The sequence below is a fragment of the Trachurus trachurus genome (genome assembly GCF_905171665.1).
Source record: "Trachurus trachurus genome assembly, chromosome: 24".
NCBI lineage: Eukaryota > Metazoa > Chordata > Actinopteri > Carangiformes > Carangidae > Trachurus > Trachurus trachurus.
In genome coordinates, this window is record NC_139910.1 from 23,815,496 (window position 1) to 23,834,456 (window position 18,961).

Consider the following 18,961-nt stretch of genomic DNA (forward strand, 5'->3'; position numbering starts at 1 on the left):
GTTAGTACCTAGTAGTCCCCCCTTTGGAAACTATCACAGCGTTTTTGTGATAGTAAATATCTTGTCTGATACCTTGGTCAAAGTTATCTGAGAGCTCAAGTCTCCTTGGTTTCCCCTTTTTCACTAAACAAAAATAATACACCAATATTGCTCAAAATATTGCAAAAGAGTACAGGAGATCATTTCATCTTTCACTTGCTTAACTGTCCACATTAAAGGGATAGTTCAACATTTTGTCAAATTGACCCATTGCCATAATCCCTATAGTTTCAGTAGGTTCGTTTACCTTTAATTGTCGGTGCAAGCTGTTTTTAGAACGGCAGAGGCTAATGGGATTTCTTGGTTTCCCTCATCAAACTCATCAAATACACACTGATGCGCGATCAGCGGTTTTGCATGTGATCCTGTCGGGGGGCAGTTTTTTGGCAAGCAGTCTCTGCATTTGCCTTAAAAACAACTCTGTTCTCTTCCTGGTATCCACTGGTTTCCTTTCATTCCCATACAATATGAAAAAATACCAGCAAAAACAGGTGTACAATGTATAATCCATCACAGTGAACACCATGCTGCAATTCTCTCAAAGTTCCACTGCAGGTATGAGGTAATGCACCACAGACTTTTTGAAAAAAATCAGTTTATTAGCACCAACGTTGACATGATTAGTCAGTTTGTTAATCACCAATAACTTTTTTTAACCAATAATTTGTCATTTGAAAATTCCTGCAGCTTGTCAAACATGACATTTCTTTATTCTGCATTCATATCATTGCAGATGTAATATTGAGACTATGGACTGATGGGAGGACGGAAGCAAAGGAAGGGAATGGTTTTGTTTCCCTTTTTACAAACTAAAGAAGGAATCGATCCACTGGAGAAATGATCCGCATATAAATGAGGAATAATACTGCAGGTCTTGAAATCTCCTCTTGTACAACTGTGCAGTGGTCACTGAAAATATCAATTGCACATGATTTGAGGTGAAGCAGCTAAAAAAAAGAAAACCGCTGGCACTTTCCATTGAGCTACTCTGCTCTCTGATTAGTGTTGTGATTAAAACTACCATGTTCTACCAGAGAACATATTCATTTTCAACTACTTGTGTACTGTTTGTCATTTCAAAGCTTAATTTAGATGTTGAAACTCACTCATAGTGTATACCACACAGGCTGTCATGAATGTGTGCTTCTGTGCATGGTCGTTTCTCCTCCCCGTGCTGCCGCCACTGTATCTTTTGGAGACGTGGAGGCTCAGGGGCTGAACAGAGAGTGGACCCAAATCAAGCTGATCACGTCTCTCTCTCTCTCTCTATCATACTTCTCTCCCTTCCATGGCTCCTCTCCTCCTCCTCCTCTCCTCCCCCCTGGTTTCCTCTTTTAATCACAATCTCCACAACCTCTCCAGCACCTTCTGTCCCATCGCTCCCTCTGCCTCTTCACAGCGCTGATTAGGTGGGCAGGAGATGATGGGTGTATTTGGGGCCTGCGAGGCTGCTGATGTTGAATCTGTCTGACATGCTCGAGCAAAGACACTGTCTCCTTTTCATTGTCTTCTAATGGGGTGCCGAGGTCTCTGAGACATGGAGGTAGATGGTGCAGAGAGTGTGTGCGTGTGCGTGTTTGTGCGTGTGTGTGTGTGTAGAGAAACACTGGCGAGCGATGACAGGCGTGCCCGAGGATGGTATTATGGGAAGGCAGTGAGAGGCTGCAGGTAATGACTAGTACGAGCTGTATGTGCTTCCGCCTCGTCGATAAACGATGGGCTGGCACTTCAGACAATTTCCAGCCTTTACCAACAGGCAAGTCATTTTTCTCTGGCCTTCTTTCTGCTTCTGTGCCTTTTTCTACCTTCTCTTTTTTTTCTCACCATCCATCTTTTTCTGTCAAAGAAAAAAACACAGAAACACGCACCATGGAAAAAAAGGACATTCCTTTTTTTTTTTTTTTCTTCTTATGCCCCCCTTTTTCCTCCCTCATATCATGATCATGCCACCGCCCCCTTCAGACACCCAGTCAGGCTGAGGCAGTGTGCTGCTGGCTAATTATCAGTAGTTAGGATGTGACAGATGCCGCCAAGATGGTTGGCAGTCAGATTGCCCCCCTCTACCCTCCCCACCCCTGCTGGAGGAAGCAACAACTGACCTTTAGCAGGCATGGCCATGGCAAACGATCGCAATATCCAGGCATACACTCACCTCACCCGCACCCAGGGAAGGATTGACATCGGGGGTGGGAGGGTTAGTTGTTATATATAGATTTGTCCTTTTGTGTATTGCCCAAGGTGGAGGTGCCGGCTTCAATAGGAGATAAGTGCAGACACAGAGCTATTTTGTACAGGTCAGTGTGTGTTAGTTACAGTGCTTATAATAATTAGCGCTCATAATCATATACACATATATGAATGAATAAAATGCATTATATTTAAGGCATAAACGTATTCATTTATGAAGCTGCTTTTTATTAAAACTCATGGTCATATATATTTCATTCAGCCGTCTCAAGAGCCAGCTTTTATTTATATTGTTTTTCTTTGTCTGTTTCTTGTTCTGTTTTTTTTTCCCCTCTAATAAATTGTTTTTCTCATGAATCCGCATTTTAAATGCAGCATGTGCACATGTATTAATTAAAGCTCAAGGTCCCTGTTCAGATAATAAGCAGTGATTATTTAGACTCTATTTAGCCACAGACGACAACAACATGGCATCATTTGTAGCTTCCTTGAAATACATATAATACAAATACAAATAAAATAGAAATCCTTCACTAAATAACACAATCACAATAAAACCTCAAACTTTGGCTGCATCCACTTTCTCTCCCGGCAATTTAGATGTCAGTTTTAATTTTAAACCCCACTCCCACCACCACTCCCCAGCAACCCACCACCCCCACACCGCTGCCCTACATGCCTGCTATCAACATAGGGGCTTACTTTGGTAATGAAGTGGGGTCTAAGTCTTCCATCTCCCGTCTAGTTTTGAGGAGTGCGGAGCAGTAATTGGTGTACGACCTACACCACTGGCAGCACTCATGTCCCCTGTCCTATGTGACATTCCCATCCAATTAAATCTGCATCTACTCACACACACACACACAGACTGACACACATATGGAGAAACCAAAAGAGCACACACTCACTATTATCAAGGCTCCCTCTGTTATTTTCCAGATAGTCTTTCAAGGTGCCTCTTTTTGGTTTGCGAGTGTTCTGTATCTGTAGTCTATCTGTACACACACACGATGTTGACGCATGTGTATACATGGACAGATTGTGTGTTCACACACTGCAGCCGACTTTTGCTCTGAATTAGTTCATTCACAGGGATTATGGGTAAATCTGTGTGGCCAGTGGATGGATCGCTCTCTGTCTCACAAGGATTAACTGAAGGTGACACTAAGGTGACAGGTCTGTGTCCATCACAGTTTGGATGTGCCACCGTAGCCTGGTGTGTGTGCGCGTGTGTGCGCGTGTGCATTTATGCATGGTGTGTACACGTATGTCTGTGTTATTAGCCTGAAATGTGCCGTAATCCATCAGAGTTAATGAGTTGTGTATGTGTGTGTGTTCTCCCACAGTGATGGCAGCGGAGAGTGTTTTGTGTGTGTGTGTGTGTGTGTCTTTTGGCTGACCTTGACTTCAGTCTGTCAGACGAACACACTCCGAGTCCGTCCATACGGAGAGCAAAACTCCATCAGATCCCCAGATGTCATCATACGCGATCTGTCAGATGTGTGTACTATGAGCAAATAACAAGCAAAACGGCTCTGCCCTTGAGGTGGTGAGAGAGATTTGGGAGTTCATGAACGAGGGAGCGTGTCAAAGGTTAAGCCATTTGTTGCCTCCTTGGGGTCAGTCTCTACCAGGGTCCTGACCAGATGATTAAAAGGGCGATGAAGAGAAAAAATAAGTTAATCTACAAAAAATTACTCTCTCTCTGGCTTTTGTTGTTTTTGGAAAAACAACTGAATTAAAGCAGGTCACACTATACTAAGTAGTTTCTATAGATATTAACCTTGTGGCTGCCAGGTGCCAGGATACTGTTGTAGCTGTCTCTAACAGACAAAACCAACATCATTCAGTTCTTTTAAGTATACGTACTGTATATGGTCAGTTAAAAAAATTAGATTCATCATGATATAAAGCAGGAGGTTTAAAGGGACAACGAAGAGTTTTGGAAAGCAAAGTGTTTTCACAATACATTTCCCATGAGCCTCCGTGCGCCACACACTGTGAAATTATTGGACCGGCGCAAGACGGACGAAAGCGAAAAGAATGTTTTCAAATCAAGACTGAAAGTCGGAGGTTCGAAGATGATCAGATACCGCCATAAATGGCGATTCGGTGGCGTTATTCCCATGACCCGCCAGGCAGCGTCCGTGAAACAGAAATGCTAGGCGAGTTGACCAGTAATAATAATAACAAAATAAAGACAAAATGATATATTTATCAAAAATGGACCAATTATAGATTAATCCACATTAACTTTATTACAACCGAAAGCAAACTCCTCATTGTCCCTTTAATTCAAATTTCACAAAATAGCATCTTATATGTAGATTACATTACAACAATTAATTCTAATCTTATCAAATAAAATGAGCTAGGTCACATCATAACTAGATATTTATTAGATGTACTTTATTCATCCCACAACGGGGAAATTTAGTTCTGTGTATGATTTTTGAAAAGTAATAGCAATGTTTACAAAGGTATGTTTAATCATTTCCCCCTAAAGCTGTTATTATTTCTACAGTCTTTTTGATATGTGATTGCCTTTAATTAAACACAACTACATGTTTCCTGGCAAAATATTTACAAAAGGTTTTACTAGTTATCTATAAAGTTTTAATTGTCCAACTTCATATCATATGTCAATACTCTTCCATTACAAAACACAAATGCATATACATGAATAAAGATGTAAATTTACAACCCAACGACTAATTGCAGGTGGAATGCATTTCCCTTTCATTTTACAGATTTAACTCTGGAGGCTGGTAAATGCCGATGCCTAGAAAATGTTGTGTTAAAATGAAGAGCAGCTGCTTTTATGTCTTCTTTACTCTTTGCCTCATGAAGCTGCCAGCGTGTCAGCAAAATGATGCACCTCCTATAGGATGCAAATACCCAAATATTTACATTTCTGAGAAGCTCAGTCAGCGCCCTTCCTCCTAGGACTCGCTAGATTTCTCTGTCAGACATTGATTAGTAACCTGGGGAGACAGAACACAGGTACAAGCAGCTGTCATATGCAGAGAAATTCAACACGGGGAACAGAGGTGCATACAAACGAGTTCAAATTAGTTGTCACAAAGCCGCTGTTTTTGTTTTCATCTTTTCACAATTTGCATAAAGCTGTCATTTGTGAATGTAGCAAAAGGTGAGTTTGCTAATTTGAGGATCTCCATTTTCCCCCCCAAATCAGTTGCAAGAGTGAAATTACATAAATGTTCATCATAAAAGCATCTCTATCTACAATGGCTGATAAACCTGGTAGATAATTATCTCTATGCTGACTACACATACTGTATATAAAACACTTCAAATGTAGAAAAAGTCACATGTCTCCTAGCAACCACTTGTCATCCCATCACATCACATGATCTTATTATTAGATAGATACAAAGCTAATACATAATAGTGATGTACCTTGATTCCTGAAGCCATTCTGTTGCTCACTCCTGTGTTTTCTTTATGTTCAAGGATAAGTGGCTAAACACAGATGGCATCAGTGACTAAGTGCTCATTCCAGTGCAGCTACAGTACAATGGATGTTCAGTACAGGACTGTGAAATGCCATTGGTAAACATTAGATTTTTTTCCCCCCAGGCAACAAGACACCATGTTCACATCAAACAAGGACAAATACATGGTAGAAAATACAGAGCAACAGATTATTATTCCAGCATACATGTGATGGTTTCACTTATGACCAAAATGTCCATTCATCCTGGAGTGAAAGCCAGCGAGTGCTAAAATGTGTGTGCGTGCGCGCGCGCGTGTTTGCACATGCAGGCAAAATGTAATCAAAAGCGTGCAAGTCGTGTGCCTGCGTGATTGTTGGTGTCCAACAGACAGCAGGCTGATAGTGGAGGTGTGGGCACGGGCCTAACAGTTTCTGTGATGTGCTCTGACACACAGATGGCAGCTGACACAACACAGATAGACTCTGCTCCCTCTCACCCACTCTCACTCATCCTCCCGTCCTTCCCCTTCCCAAAGTGGATGTTCTCCTCTCTCCGTGTTCGTCTCCAGCTTTTGCCTCACTTGACATTAAAATTAATGCAAAAATATTATCTCTGAGTAGTTTATTTCATGCTATTGAGATTTTTCCCCCCACCTAGCTGCTAATGAACATCCTTGGCAAAACGTGGGAAATGTTAATGTAAGCAAATGATGCCTACATTTGTGTGCAAACTGTTTTGAGTGCCCTCCAGGCTAAAGCTGATTCACACAGTAGCCCTGTTTTCCTCAAGCCAAATCACAACCTCTCAGTTCATTAGTTCTGACAGGAAACAGAGGGCTATGAGGGATTGATTCACTCGCACACACACACACACACACACACGCTCCCGCTCCCTTCTTGTGCAGGTTCCGATGATGGTATTGAAAAAAGATCAAACTACTTTTCCAGTCGTGGAGCTGCTGCATGTGAAATGTCTTTATATATTGATGCATTCTGGTTTAATGGCATTCAAGCCCACCAGAAGGAGCATGAAAACTTGGGGGGTTAACTGTGAAATAAGTGGAGATAGTCAGTGTCTCTGTGCACATTCATTAAGTATGTCAAACTTTATATTTGAGGTCAGGTAAGGGTAGAAAAACTCGATGAACATAATGCAACACAACGTTTTTACAGCCAAAAAAGCTAAAGCTAAAGTTTGTCCAAGCAAATTTCCGTCAGTACGATAGACAGACAGATTGTATAGATTAAATTCAACCTTTATTCTAACACTGTACAGCCTACCGATGACACGATACATACGTTTAGTGATTGGGGCATTCAATAATATTATGTATTCTTCTATGTTGAATATATCATGGAATTCTACCAACGGAAATTTGCTTGGACACACTTTAAATGCTAATGTGATCATTTTTACATGCTTTAAAAAATGACTACAGGCTCATTTTTACTCATTCGCCATCTCAGGTTAGCATGTGTGTGTGTCAAACATTTCTGTATGTGCAGCTGAGGCTGATGGGATGTCATCAGTTCTGCAATGCCCTCAAAGCTTTGGAGGAATCGAAATCTTCTTCAAAGTTTAATTACAATCCATCCAATAGTTGCAGAGACTTTTAACGACCCGTGCCGTGCTGATAAAACATCTCTTTGATTGGTCTGTAAACTTTTGTGGAACTGTTTTTCTTTTGAAAAATAAGAAGAGTCTACCCAGAAGACTTCCAGTGTATAACGCCTCGCGCCTCGGGCTGGTGTATCTGAGGGTATGTGTGGGCAGCGGGGAGAAAAATGCAAGAGAGACAGATAGTGTTCATGCGAGTGAGTGAGATAGCCAGTCAGGGTGTTGCAGGGATTAATGTGAATTTGTAACTTAAGGGCACAAGTTGCTGCTCGATCGAATCTGGAGCATCAGCTCTTCTCTGCAGGCGATGAATGCACTGTTTTTTGTTTTTTTCTCTTTTCACTAACTCCCATTGCATTCCTCTACACACACAGATTGTAAAGGTTACAGTGGTGTTTTTTGTGGGTCTTCATGGTGTAGGCAGTTAACAAATGAATCAAGCAGGTATTGTTAATACCGTTTTGTTTTTTCCAGTGTAAATCACTTGAATATCAAGGCTTTTAATAGCTACTGTGTGGGATACCTTAGCGATTGTTGAGCATTCGGTGTTTTGCGTGCTATTCCAGTGGTGCTGTAGCTGCAGCACGATGCACCCTCTCTGCCTCTTAATGGATCTTTTTGTCAGCACCGAGGTGTGTAGAGGCCCGAGTGGTTTTGTTATCTGAGCGAGGCGTTTTCTTTTTCTCCCCTCCATCTAACTCCTCCACTCCCCGTTTCTCACTCCATATGCTGTAGTTTGTATCTCGGGGGAAATGAATATGTGTCAGTATCTAAAAAGACTGGCAGCCCATCTATTACAGTTTATCGCATGTGTGTGCGTGTTTAGGTGTGGAAGAGAGAGCAAGAGGGGGAGCGAGGGGGGGGGGGGGTATGAAGAAACGTGTGGTTCATCATCATCCACACTACCCTGCAGGTAACCATATTAGTGTATTGGCTGTGAGGCCTTGGGCACCTTCTAGATGATTAGATTGCATCATTGGTGTGAATGGGTAAGAGAGAGAAACAGACGCCTGGTGGAAAGATGAAGGTACGTGGTCATCTTCAAAAGGATGGGCATTGGCTAGAATATTTTCTTTCCACTTTTTCACCAGCCATACCATTTATGCCATCTTTACTTCCTTCCACTTACTCATTCAAGATTTGATATTTACCCATTTCTATATAGCGCCTTGATACCGCTCCACTGTGGCTGCTTCATACCCGGAGAAAAACAACACACACAGGCTTTTTACACATGCAACGCCACCGAGGAAATCCAACGGGGGGCTGCATAGCGCCTGACTCTTCACTGCATCCATTAATTTTTATGGTCTCTGACTCAGATGTATGTTTCCTAATGTTATGAAGTAGGTGCCCGAGGGACTGTTTCTGCACATGCACCACATTTTCTCGGCTTGTCTGTGATGATGTCATCTCCAAGAGACGCATTCTGAAGCCCACATCCACCGTGTCCTGGTTTTGTTTTCATTTTTTAATCCGACAGAAATTGAAAAATGATTTTTTTGTTGTTGTGGTTGCTCCTGCTCCTGCTGCCTCTTCTCTTTGAATCTTAAATAATGTAGGACACATTCTTGACTCGTGCCATATGATGTGCTACTTCATAACTGTGATCATGGGCGCTGTTGTGTCTGTTGATTGATCCCTACACTAACATTGTCGGGCTCTAAAGACTCACTAGAGCATGCGTATTAATCTGCCACCATAAATACTTCCCAGCCAATTAACTGTTTACTCCAGTTTGAGTAACCTCTGCCAAATAAAGTGCCTGGCTATTTCAGAAAGTTACTCAGCCGAGAAAACAACACTATATATTATACTGTGGAAGTTCATCATGTCCGAATGTAGTATTGTCTTGGAAAAGAAAAAAGGAAAACTAGACACAATATATTCATGACTTGTTTGATGTCTCCTCGGGGCTTGGAGCCGAGCGCACCAGAGGGGAGGAAGTTGTGAAATATTGAGAGATGCGTCTGTGTTTGTTGGTTTTGGGTCACTTGGTCAGATTGGATGGCAATTTTAAAGAAAAAAATAAATGCATCCTCTTTAAAAAAAAAAAAAAAAATGTTGGATCTTCACTGAAACATAGAGCTGTACAGCAGAGCCAGACGAAATGCAAGAAATTGGATTAAATCTTTTCATTTAGTTGATCTCATAATGAGTCTTGTTAAGAGAAAATGAAATGATGCACCAATCACCAATAAATGCCGATTATGTGTAAATATCATCCAGGTAATGATCAGCCCACTCCCACCTGTGTGTGTTTAGCAGCTGTTGTTTAGTGCTTTTACTTCCTTTATAATGTAGCTGGGCGTATTAAGGCTGAGTCTGTATTACCATGTGCTGTATTCACAGAGCAGTCAAGCAGCAGGGGAGGTGGCACATCCATCTACTGTCAACAAGAACAGTCATGGCCGCTGTGTGACCATACAGTACATTCTTGAGGCCCTTTTTCACCTGTTGAGATCAAACATAATGGTTCTCACCTTGGTGGGTCAGTGAAAGGAAAAAAAGACCAGAGAGACGTTTAGCTACTTACTTTTTTTCTACCGACACAGTTAGCACTGCGTGGATGGTTTTCACACCTGGCTGACACTGAATTCTAAAGCTGATTTGTTAACGCGTCAGTCACCACGCATGGTGCAGGCATTAGCATGTTTTTTTTCTTTGTCCAGATTATTATTCAAAGACGAATCTAGTCGAAAGTCTGGCCTGTTTCTTTCATTCACAATGTCTCTGTCTACCTTCCACCGTGTCTTTTCTTTCCGTCTCCCTCCCCGACATAAAAGAACACAATCCTACATTGTTTGTTCTGTTGTAACCCCGCAGCAGCATTTTAGAGATGATTGTCCCGGCATGATGAAACAAGCCCTGTCAGGAGCTACAGCCGATTACATGGCTTCATGTGGTGATCAGTCTTTGTGTATAAACACTTTTTTAAAAGATCGATGCGGCGCAACATGTTGATGGATAAACTCCTACACTGTCTTAGAAACAATGAAAAAGCCCTGTCTGCCTTTTCTGGCTGGTCTGACGGAATGCTTCAGAGGAAAATGAAAAAGAGATGTAGTCTGTTTCTTTTGTTGTAATGAACACAGTTTTTTTTTCTGTTCCCCTTCTTCCTCAATCTCCACTGCCTTGGAGATATAATCGAACAATATTCACCCACTTAGAAAATCTTTTTAGTGTCAGTCCTAATGTCACGGTCCATATTAAATGCCTGATGGCGAATCACACGTGTAATGAATTCAATCAGATCCTTGACCTCTGAGACTGTGTCAGACACTGAGTTCCCTCTGATCTGTTACGTCTCTCTTCATCAGAAACTCCTGAGCCGTTCCACTGCAGCGTAGCTCTCCCATGTTTACACCAATTCCCCTTAAAACTCATCTGCTTGATGTATTTCTTACTCAAAAACTCTAACAAATTTGGGCTGGCACTAATGTTAATAAACATTAAACATTGAGTTATTTCTGATTATTAATTCCTTCAGAAAATATGCTTGGTTTTTGAATATTACATGTAATTACGTGCAAAGACATTTCAAATGATTTAAAGGTACAGCAGCAAGAACAACATTAACTCAATACTGACATACTCTCACCTGCATGTCAGCAAAGAGTGCAGCTTTAAACATATTTGAAGTCATGTTTCTGGGCATCTGTAATGTAATGTAAGTCCAATTTTTAGTCTAGTTTGAGCTAGTTTTTTAGTTTGATGTTTTAGGGAAATAGCTGCTGCTCTAGCAGATAAATGCCCCACCATGTTCAACAGCTAGTTGCTGTCTCGGTTGTCTGGTGATGGTTTTACATAACACAGTTACCTTCTGAGTCTTGAAACAAGCTTGGATGTGAGCAGTGAGAGTGAATTAGAACGGCAAAGTCACCGGTTGTGAATTCAAGCCACAGAACGAACAAAGAAAAAAATGCTGCATATTTGAGAGCAGCATAAAAATTCTCTGTGGGTTCATAACCACAAGCGGGTTCATTTATATTACCTGTTGTCCTTTGATGCATTGCTTGAATAAAAATATTGATTATTGCAGCTTTAACCTTGCGGTGTATTAATCTGTAAGAGGAGAACCTTTAAAAGAAAAACAGTACAGGCCAGGGTCGAGGTATTTTTAAGAGTTTTTCTTTGCATTGAGTCTTTGGTGTCTTTGTTCTTTTATCTCTTCTCATCATGAGCAGCTGTTTGCAGTCGTCCTTGCGGCCTTTGTATCCAGTAATCAGCTTTGCTCGGCAGTGTCCGACCCTTAAATTTATGAACCTCCCGTGATGTGGTCCGAGGGGTAATTACATCTGCCAGAGAATGAGACACGCGTTGGTCCTTCTATCTCAGCAGGGCTCAGTTACTCAACCTGATGCCGCTGTGTGCGTGCGCGTGTGTTATGTGTGTGTGTTTAAACAATGCTAATTGGCACTCTGAGTGTTTTGAGTCCACCTTTCCCTGAGTGTCTCCTGTGTCGCCACTTTCTCAGACTGCCAGTCGATTTAAAGCTGTCCCCTCAGCAGCTGTTGCCAAGGACGTTATCAGACCCCCAAAGAGAATATTCCCAAAGGCTAATTCACTCGCACTTTATCTAAGGGCCTTCTCGCAGGAAGCAGGATGCAACCGTGGCTTCCAGGTGTCATTTAAATTCAGCCTGGCTTCAAATGCCACGGGAGCTGCGGCAGGAAAGAATCTCAAGTCAACTGAAATACCTTTACGCACCTGTGTGTTTCTGACAGTATGAAGAATAGAATACTACCAGAAGTAGACACTTGTGTCACACCTAATGAAGGCCATTGACCCCTGTAGAAAATTGTCCTTTAAAAACTGCCTTCAAGTGATAGTGTGGGAGTCAGTCTACTTTTTATAAAAGCATTCCTTCCGTGGTTTTGTTTGAAGTGCAAGGTCTGTCGTCTCAGGGGACGGACTGGGATATGGTTTTTTCATGTAAAGGTGTTTTTTCTTTTATAACAAAGAGACAACCTTGATTAAGAAGGCTTGCTTTAGTCTGAACGGAGGTGTGTTTTAATCACAGATCCCGGATCCGTTTGTGGCTCTTTAATGAGGCCTACTCCAGCTGGAAGGCTGTCGGCGCGGTTGCTTTGATCAGTGGCCCATGGACACAGGATTACACTGCTAACACACTGCGCTAATGGAGCCACGGGGCAACAAAAAAAAAATACACACACGCACGCAAACACATATCTGAACAGGCACAACATGCGGCGTGCACGCTTAACACAAAATGCAAATTTAAGAAATATACATATAAATACACACGCACACTCAACCTCTGACAAGGGCACAGTCCCATAAGCCAATGTCTTGTTGTCATGCAGCCCATTGTGTCACAGGCGCTTTTATCTGGCCGCGCCTGTTTGTGCCAGTTTGGGTCGGCTGAGTTTTAGGCTCGGCGTTGAAGTCTGTGCCAAAGAGGGGGCTCAGTGAGAAAGGTCCAAAGCTCAGCATTGACACACAGCCCAACTCTAGAGACTAATGGCTTGTAGCTCCCAACATATGTTGCTTTGTGTAATTGCTTTAATTGCTGTCATTGTACGTAATGGTTGGTCTTTTTCATCTTCCCTGGTGGTGTAGGCATTCTGCTAATTATATCTGTCAGCCCTGCAGCCAAAACCAGCATTTCACTGTGAATTCGGAGCAGTGGGAACTTTAAAAACCCGTGTGTTGCTGTGTACAGTTGATGTGTGCGAAGGTATACATGACAGACTGCAGAATATTAGAATAATTTAGAGACTCCCCAAGTGTGTCGGTTTAATAGAAATGAGGTCATGACTTTATTTATCGTTCAAGTCTGAAACTTTCTCTGCATCCCATCTCGTTTCTCTTGATTAAGATTACACATTAGATTAAATCTAACACATCTGAGATTTAAATTACTGTGACTGTGTATAAAATATCTAAAGAAAATCCCAATTTCTCCTGTTTTTTTCTCTCTTCAGGTACGACACCATCACCAACCAGTGGGAAACGGTGTCTCCTCTGCCCAAGCCGGTCCATTCTGCAGCAGCTACCGTGTGCGGAGGAAAGATCTACGTGTTCGGGGGTGTGAACGAGGCCGGGCGCTCTGCGGGCGTCCTCCAGTCCTATGTGCCGCAGAGCAACACCTGGAGTTTCATCGAGTCGCCCATGATAGGTAAGACAGGGCGACGACACACCCCCGGCTTTGGTCACAGATTCACAAGCACATTCTTTCACACACAAGCCGCAACACAAAGTGAAGCGATGTTACTTCCTCGGGGGACGCGCTGCCATTGTTACCTTCACCTTTTGTATCCTGACAGAGCTGTTGTTTCCCTTTTAAACCGGCGTGCGCCAGCATGTGGTTTTATATTCCCAAACGTGCGGTCTCTTTTTCCTCATTATGCTTTAACATTTTCCATTTGAGAGAGAATAATCCACTCACGAGCTGAACCCCTCTCCTCTAAAACATCCTAAAAACATGAATATTACCCATTTTCATTAGCAATCTGACAGCCAAACTGGAAAAAGTATGTGTTGCAACATTACTGGAACCATTTATACGCAAGAGGCTTCTCTTATTGTTGCACATTTACCCAGGAGCGGCTGATACAATGAAGATGTCAGGTGGCACAACAGCAATAAACATGGCATTAGCACCTTTATTTATTTGTTTGTTTTGTATTAAAAAGCTTTATTGGCTACTATTAGTTATGTTGCTTTTTAAAGAGGACAGTCACACATAAAATAGGCCAACTTTTTTCAGGTTTTTTTTTCCACTTGTGCACAGATACAAAGACGTTCCTCCTCATGCACAATTTCCAGATGACTATCTTTACAGAATATCTCCTCTCTGAAAGGAGCTTTAATGCTGCATTACATTTCCAAATGTGAATGTGATCAAATTAGTGTGCAGAAAACCACAATGTAGTGTCTTCATAATAGGTTTGCATTTCCATTTCATCAATAACAAATGGCAGGCTATTTAAAAATAGAGAAAGGAAATCATGAATCTTGGTCGGAAAAGAATATGGTTCGTTTTTACAGTTGATGAGATGTCACTTGATTTTCATTTTATTCTACTATGAGTAATTGAGCCAAATCATATATTTGAAGCAAGCATTGGTTTCCTATTAACCTCAACCTACTGACACCTAATGTTAGATCTCATTTTAACAACAGACCTAACTCCTGACTCACACAGGTCAATAATACTATTCAAGATTGGTAAAAAAAAGAAGAAAAAAAAAGAAACACTTGTAGATACAGTGGTGTGCTTGTGTTACATACTTTTAGCTGCTATCAATGCCCATCATCAAAGCATATTATATTAGTTTTTTTTTTTACAGTAACAGTTGCATAAGGACACAAAACACAGACTTATTTATATTTTAATCATTCATTTATCTATTTTGAAAATAATAAAACAAAATACCAGTTCCCATGATGAATTACAAAGCCCCTGGAAGGATTATACTCACAAGCTTATTGAAACAGACCAACGATACGCTGATAGCAGGACGGTTTTTAAAGTAAGTCCCTACATAAATCCGGTAGGGAAACATTAATATCAGACAAAGTGCTTTTCAGGTCGTCCAGGTTGCTCCAGTTCTCTGAGAACAGAGGTTATTTCGTTCATTCATGTGTTGTCGTATTAAACAAGAATGAAAAGAGGGAAAAAAATTGTGAGCAGTTGTGCTGATTACTTTGACAGAGGTGTTCTTACGACTCAACCTACCGTACTTGACCATGATAACATAGTTTTTATGATTTTGATATCTTCTGTTTAAACTGTAAATTCCCTATGCCCTTTGAAGGCAACATACTGTACTGCCACACAGGAGATGACTGTATGAGGCGGTGTGTGATTTCATCGCTGACCCGGTGTCATGTCAACAGAAAAGCCAGTGATCAGTGCACGACCTCCTCCATACTGATAGTTTTTCCTCATTGTTATCATCCTACTCAGTATTTCCCATGTTAGCTCTCTTCCACAATGATGTGAGGAACACAACTGAAATGATAGGTGGATTTGACCACAGCTTCTGACATGTTATTGGCCAGGCTTTGTAGTTATTCACCGCACAAACCTGCAGCCCCGTTCCATTCAGAGCCACCGGGGACCTGTGAAGGACACAGCACCAGAAGAAACACTTTAACCAAGCTGCCATAACTCCAAGGTAGTGGGAAAAACACTCAGTGAACAACTCTGCGTGACCTAAAACACTAACAGCTGTGCTCATAGTGCAAAAGATCCTATTCACAGAAATATGTCCTTGAAATATGTTGTATAGGAATAATGGCTATTGATTTGAAAATATCCTGCAAGTCTCTGAATAACACTATTACACATTGAAATACATGTGACATTTCAACTGGACTCACCAAAGTCACTGTGTTCACACAATAGATTGACACACAATAGATGTTCTCATACCAATCTGCTAAAGCAGCCTGTTACCTAGCTGTCTTCAAAAATGCCAACACACACATCTTACTGTACCACCTTTAAAATTGCCTAGGTAATGAATATGTTTTATATAATTAGTTTTAACCCCTATGCAAACCAAAACAGGGATTAAGTGCTGAACTGTTTCTCCTCATCTAACCCTCCCAAAATGTGGAAACATTCCTTTAAAGCTGCAGAAATAAATACTACAATAAATAAATAAATAAATAAAATGGTTTGTATCCATTTAGATAAATTTTCCACACAAAAATAAATTCTATCTTTGGTGCTGAATTAGCCTATTTAAGACATTGGCACATGATGGATTCCCAGGGAAAAGAGCCATCCAAATGCTGCTTTTCACAAAAAAAGAATCATTATCCCAGATAGTGGCTTAGTGTTGCAGGCGACACTCGGAGCAGCAGGCATCAGAGAGAACGGCAGGGTCAGAAATATATTTAAATTCAAATGTTTCCTGACAAGAAGTTGTTCTTGTGTCATTAAAAGCGCCTGCACAGAGGCACTTCCTTCAGCACGGCGGCCCAGGAAAGTCGCTCTCTGTTATTAGTGCCTTTTTGAGAGAGAGACTACTGCGAGCGAAATGATGATTATGTAACGTGGGTGTTTGGGGCGAGAGCTGAGTGGTATTAAAGGGGTGGCAGAGCAGCTGGCAGAGGAGAAATGAGAGAAAAGTCTGGTGAGAAACATTCAAGTGCACACAGACACACATACACACACAGATGCAGACACACACAACCTCTGCTTACCTCATATCAACCATACATCTCCCAGAGGCACAGGTACACGGCGCATGAATTATGTAACGAGCCAGGAGGTTACTCCATGTGTGTGCGCATGTGTGCTGTTTGTCTTTATGAGTGTGTTTCTGTGCGTGTGTGTGTGTGTGTGTGTGTGTGTGGGGCACACGCAGACAGACAGACCGTCATCTGTCAGAGTGTAGATGAGACTGCGTCTGACAGCCAGCGAGCCAGGAGATAATGGACGGGTTTAGTGCTTCCTGTGAAATTGGGCCGGCGATGATTTTAGTGAGCGGGTGGGGAGCACTTCTCCATCAACCCTCCGCCTCTCTCCATCACTAATCTCTCTCTTCACCCCCCCCCCCCCCATCCCTCCCTCCTCTTTCTGTCTCACTGTCTCCCCATCCATACACCTCCTCGCTCTGTCTCAGCACTGTCTTATCGACTGACACAAATACAGCTGTGTGCATTTTCTGCGACTGTGCTCCTCTGTGTGTGTGTGTGTGTGTGTGTGTGTGTGTGCGTTTTCCCTCTGCATGGACCGTCTCCCGCATGGCCTGCAAATGGGTTTCACAAACACTTATCAGGACTGACTTCCTATCTCTTGCAGAGTGAAAAATAATATTACTCGTGCCAAAAATAGTCCCCTCAACAAGTCTATTGAGATGCACAGTGTCTCTGCAGGTCCATTCATCTATAGCTTCTTTTGTCTTCAATATCTGTCCACTGAGCAGCCATATGTACCGCAACATGGGAGCAGGGCTGAGCACGCACACATGCGGTAAACTATTTATGAAGCCTCATTGCTTTTCTTTAAAGGTCAGCTCCTTCAAATTACCAAAATGCCAAAGTTTTGAGATATTTGTCTCTGAGAGTTCTGCCTCCACCCCAATACAGTGGAGGTGAAAGGAATTTTGTTTGTGGCGCTCACAGCGCAGAGAGATGACATTTAAAAGAATCAGCCTGCAACATCTCTTCAAAAATGTCCTTGTTACTGTCTGAATAATCCATACAGCTTTTTAACTTATCATTCCTCGTGGCATTGCAGTACAAAGAAGTGCAAATTTGATACATACTGACAGATTTTTTTTTTTTTCAGATTTGCAGATAATTGAAATCCTTGCTCCCATTTGGCTTAGGATTTTTCTATATAAAACACATTTCCTAGAGGTGACACCCCACTTAATTTCACATACATTCTTTTTAATTCACAGAGTCACTCTAACTCAACCAGACACACTCCTCTTTATCATCAGTAACTGAAGGTAGCAGATGATGAATCAGAGCGGTGACCCACACAAGCAGAGCTCTGTATCTCATTTGATTGAGACGACATCTCAGACTCCAACAGAACATGTAATATTGTAATCTTCCGTATGTATCCTATGTGTTACAGATAGAATTTCCCATGCTACAGTAGTTTACTTGGGAGACAGTGGGTCCACTACTTTTGAATGGAGAGCATGAAATCTGAGACAGGAAGTCATAAGGATGAATTATAATGAAGGTTTTCACTTCAAGTGAGATCTTTACTTTTCATCTTCAGCATCTATGTTCAGCTTGATCATCACCAAATATCTGCAAAAACTACTGCCATCCTGTGTGTGACAGCCATGTAGCCTTTTGCTTTCATTCTGGCACGTGTTTTAGATGCAGCGTGAACTACAGATGATGTGGGGGTTTTGGGGTAGAGCCAAATTTTCATGCATTATCTACAAAAATAGATTGTGGACAGATTTGTTGTCAGTTATAACACAAACAACGTATGTATTGTTATATACTTTAAAGTTGGGTTTGGTTATATGCACATCGGCTATGGGTGCTGGGTTTAACCTTTAGTAGTGCAGAAAGACGTAGAGCCCGCACACCAAAACTATGTTTCAGACTTTTTATTAATTTAAACAAACAACGTTTCGACCACCAGCGTGATCTTCTTCAGGTTTAAACAATGGCCTCCTATAACTAGAGGATGGTGCAAGCCTTTGGTCTGATGAGGTGGCCTCAATTGAAAAATAGGTGGAGCCACTGGCCAACATTCATTGAGGAACAGTGAGAAACCTTTAACAAACCAAAAAATGAAATTCATCTGGGCGAGAGCGCCCCCCAGGCAAATTCAATACAGGACTGCTGTAAAAGTGTCCTAAATGACGTTGTTTCGAGTAAACTCTCCTTCAGGACACTTGGATTGCAGTGGACGAGCAGTGTGGAGGTTTTTGTGTAGTTTTATGGACGTTTTTGTGTTGGGCCCTATTACTCTCATATAAAGTTTCTGTATACGAACCGGCCTCCCGGGTGTCCAGATGCACTTTGAGGAATAAAAAACTACTCTGGAGTATTCATCAGCATGAGGATGAGTCACTAATGACTGAATTTCATTTTTTGGTGAATTATTCCTTTAATACATATTGGAAAAACATATTGAAAAAACATTGAAAAAGCATTAAAAAACATTCACAGAAGCATAGACGTTACACAATAGTGTATAG

General features: G+C 41.7%; 1 protein-coding gene across 1 annotated transcript in view; it reads left to right on the plus strand.

Moving 5' to 3' along the window:
• The window catches only part of klhl29 (kelch like family member 29), a gene marked incomplete at its 3' end in the record, with an annotated part of 210,032 nt that overhangs the window by 181,242 nt on the left and 9,829 nt on the right, over positions 1-18,961 (plus strand). The window contains 1 exon segment of the mRNA XM_084000631.1: positions 13,250-13,443. Within this exon segment, the coding sequence (XP_083856757.1) occupies positions 13,250-13,443 (194 nt within the window).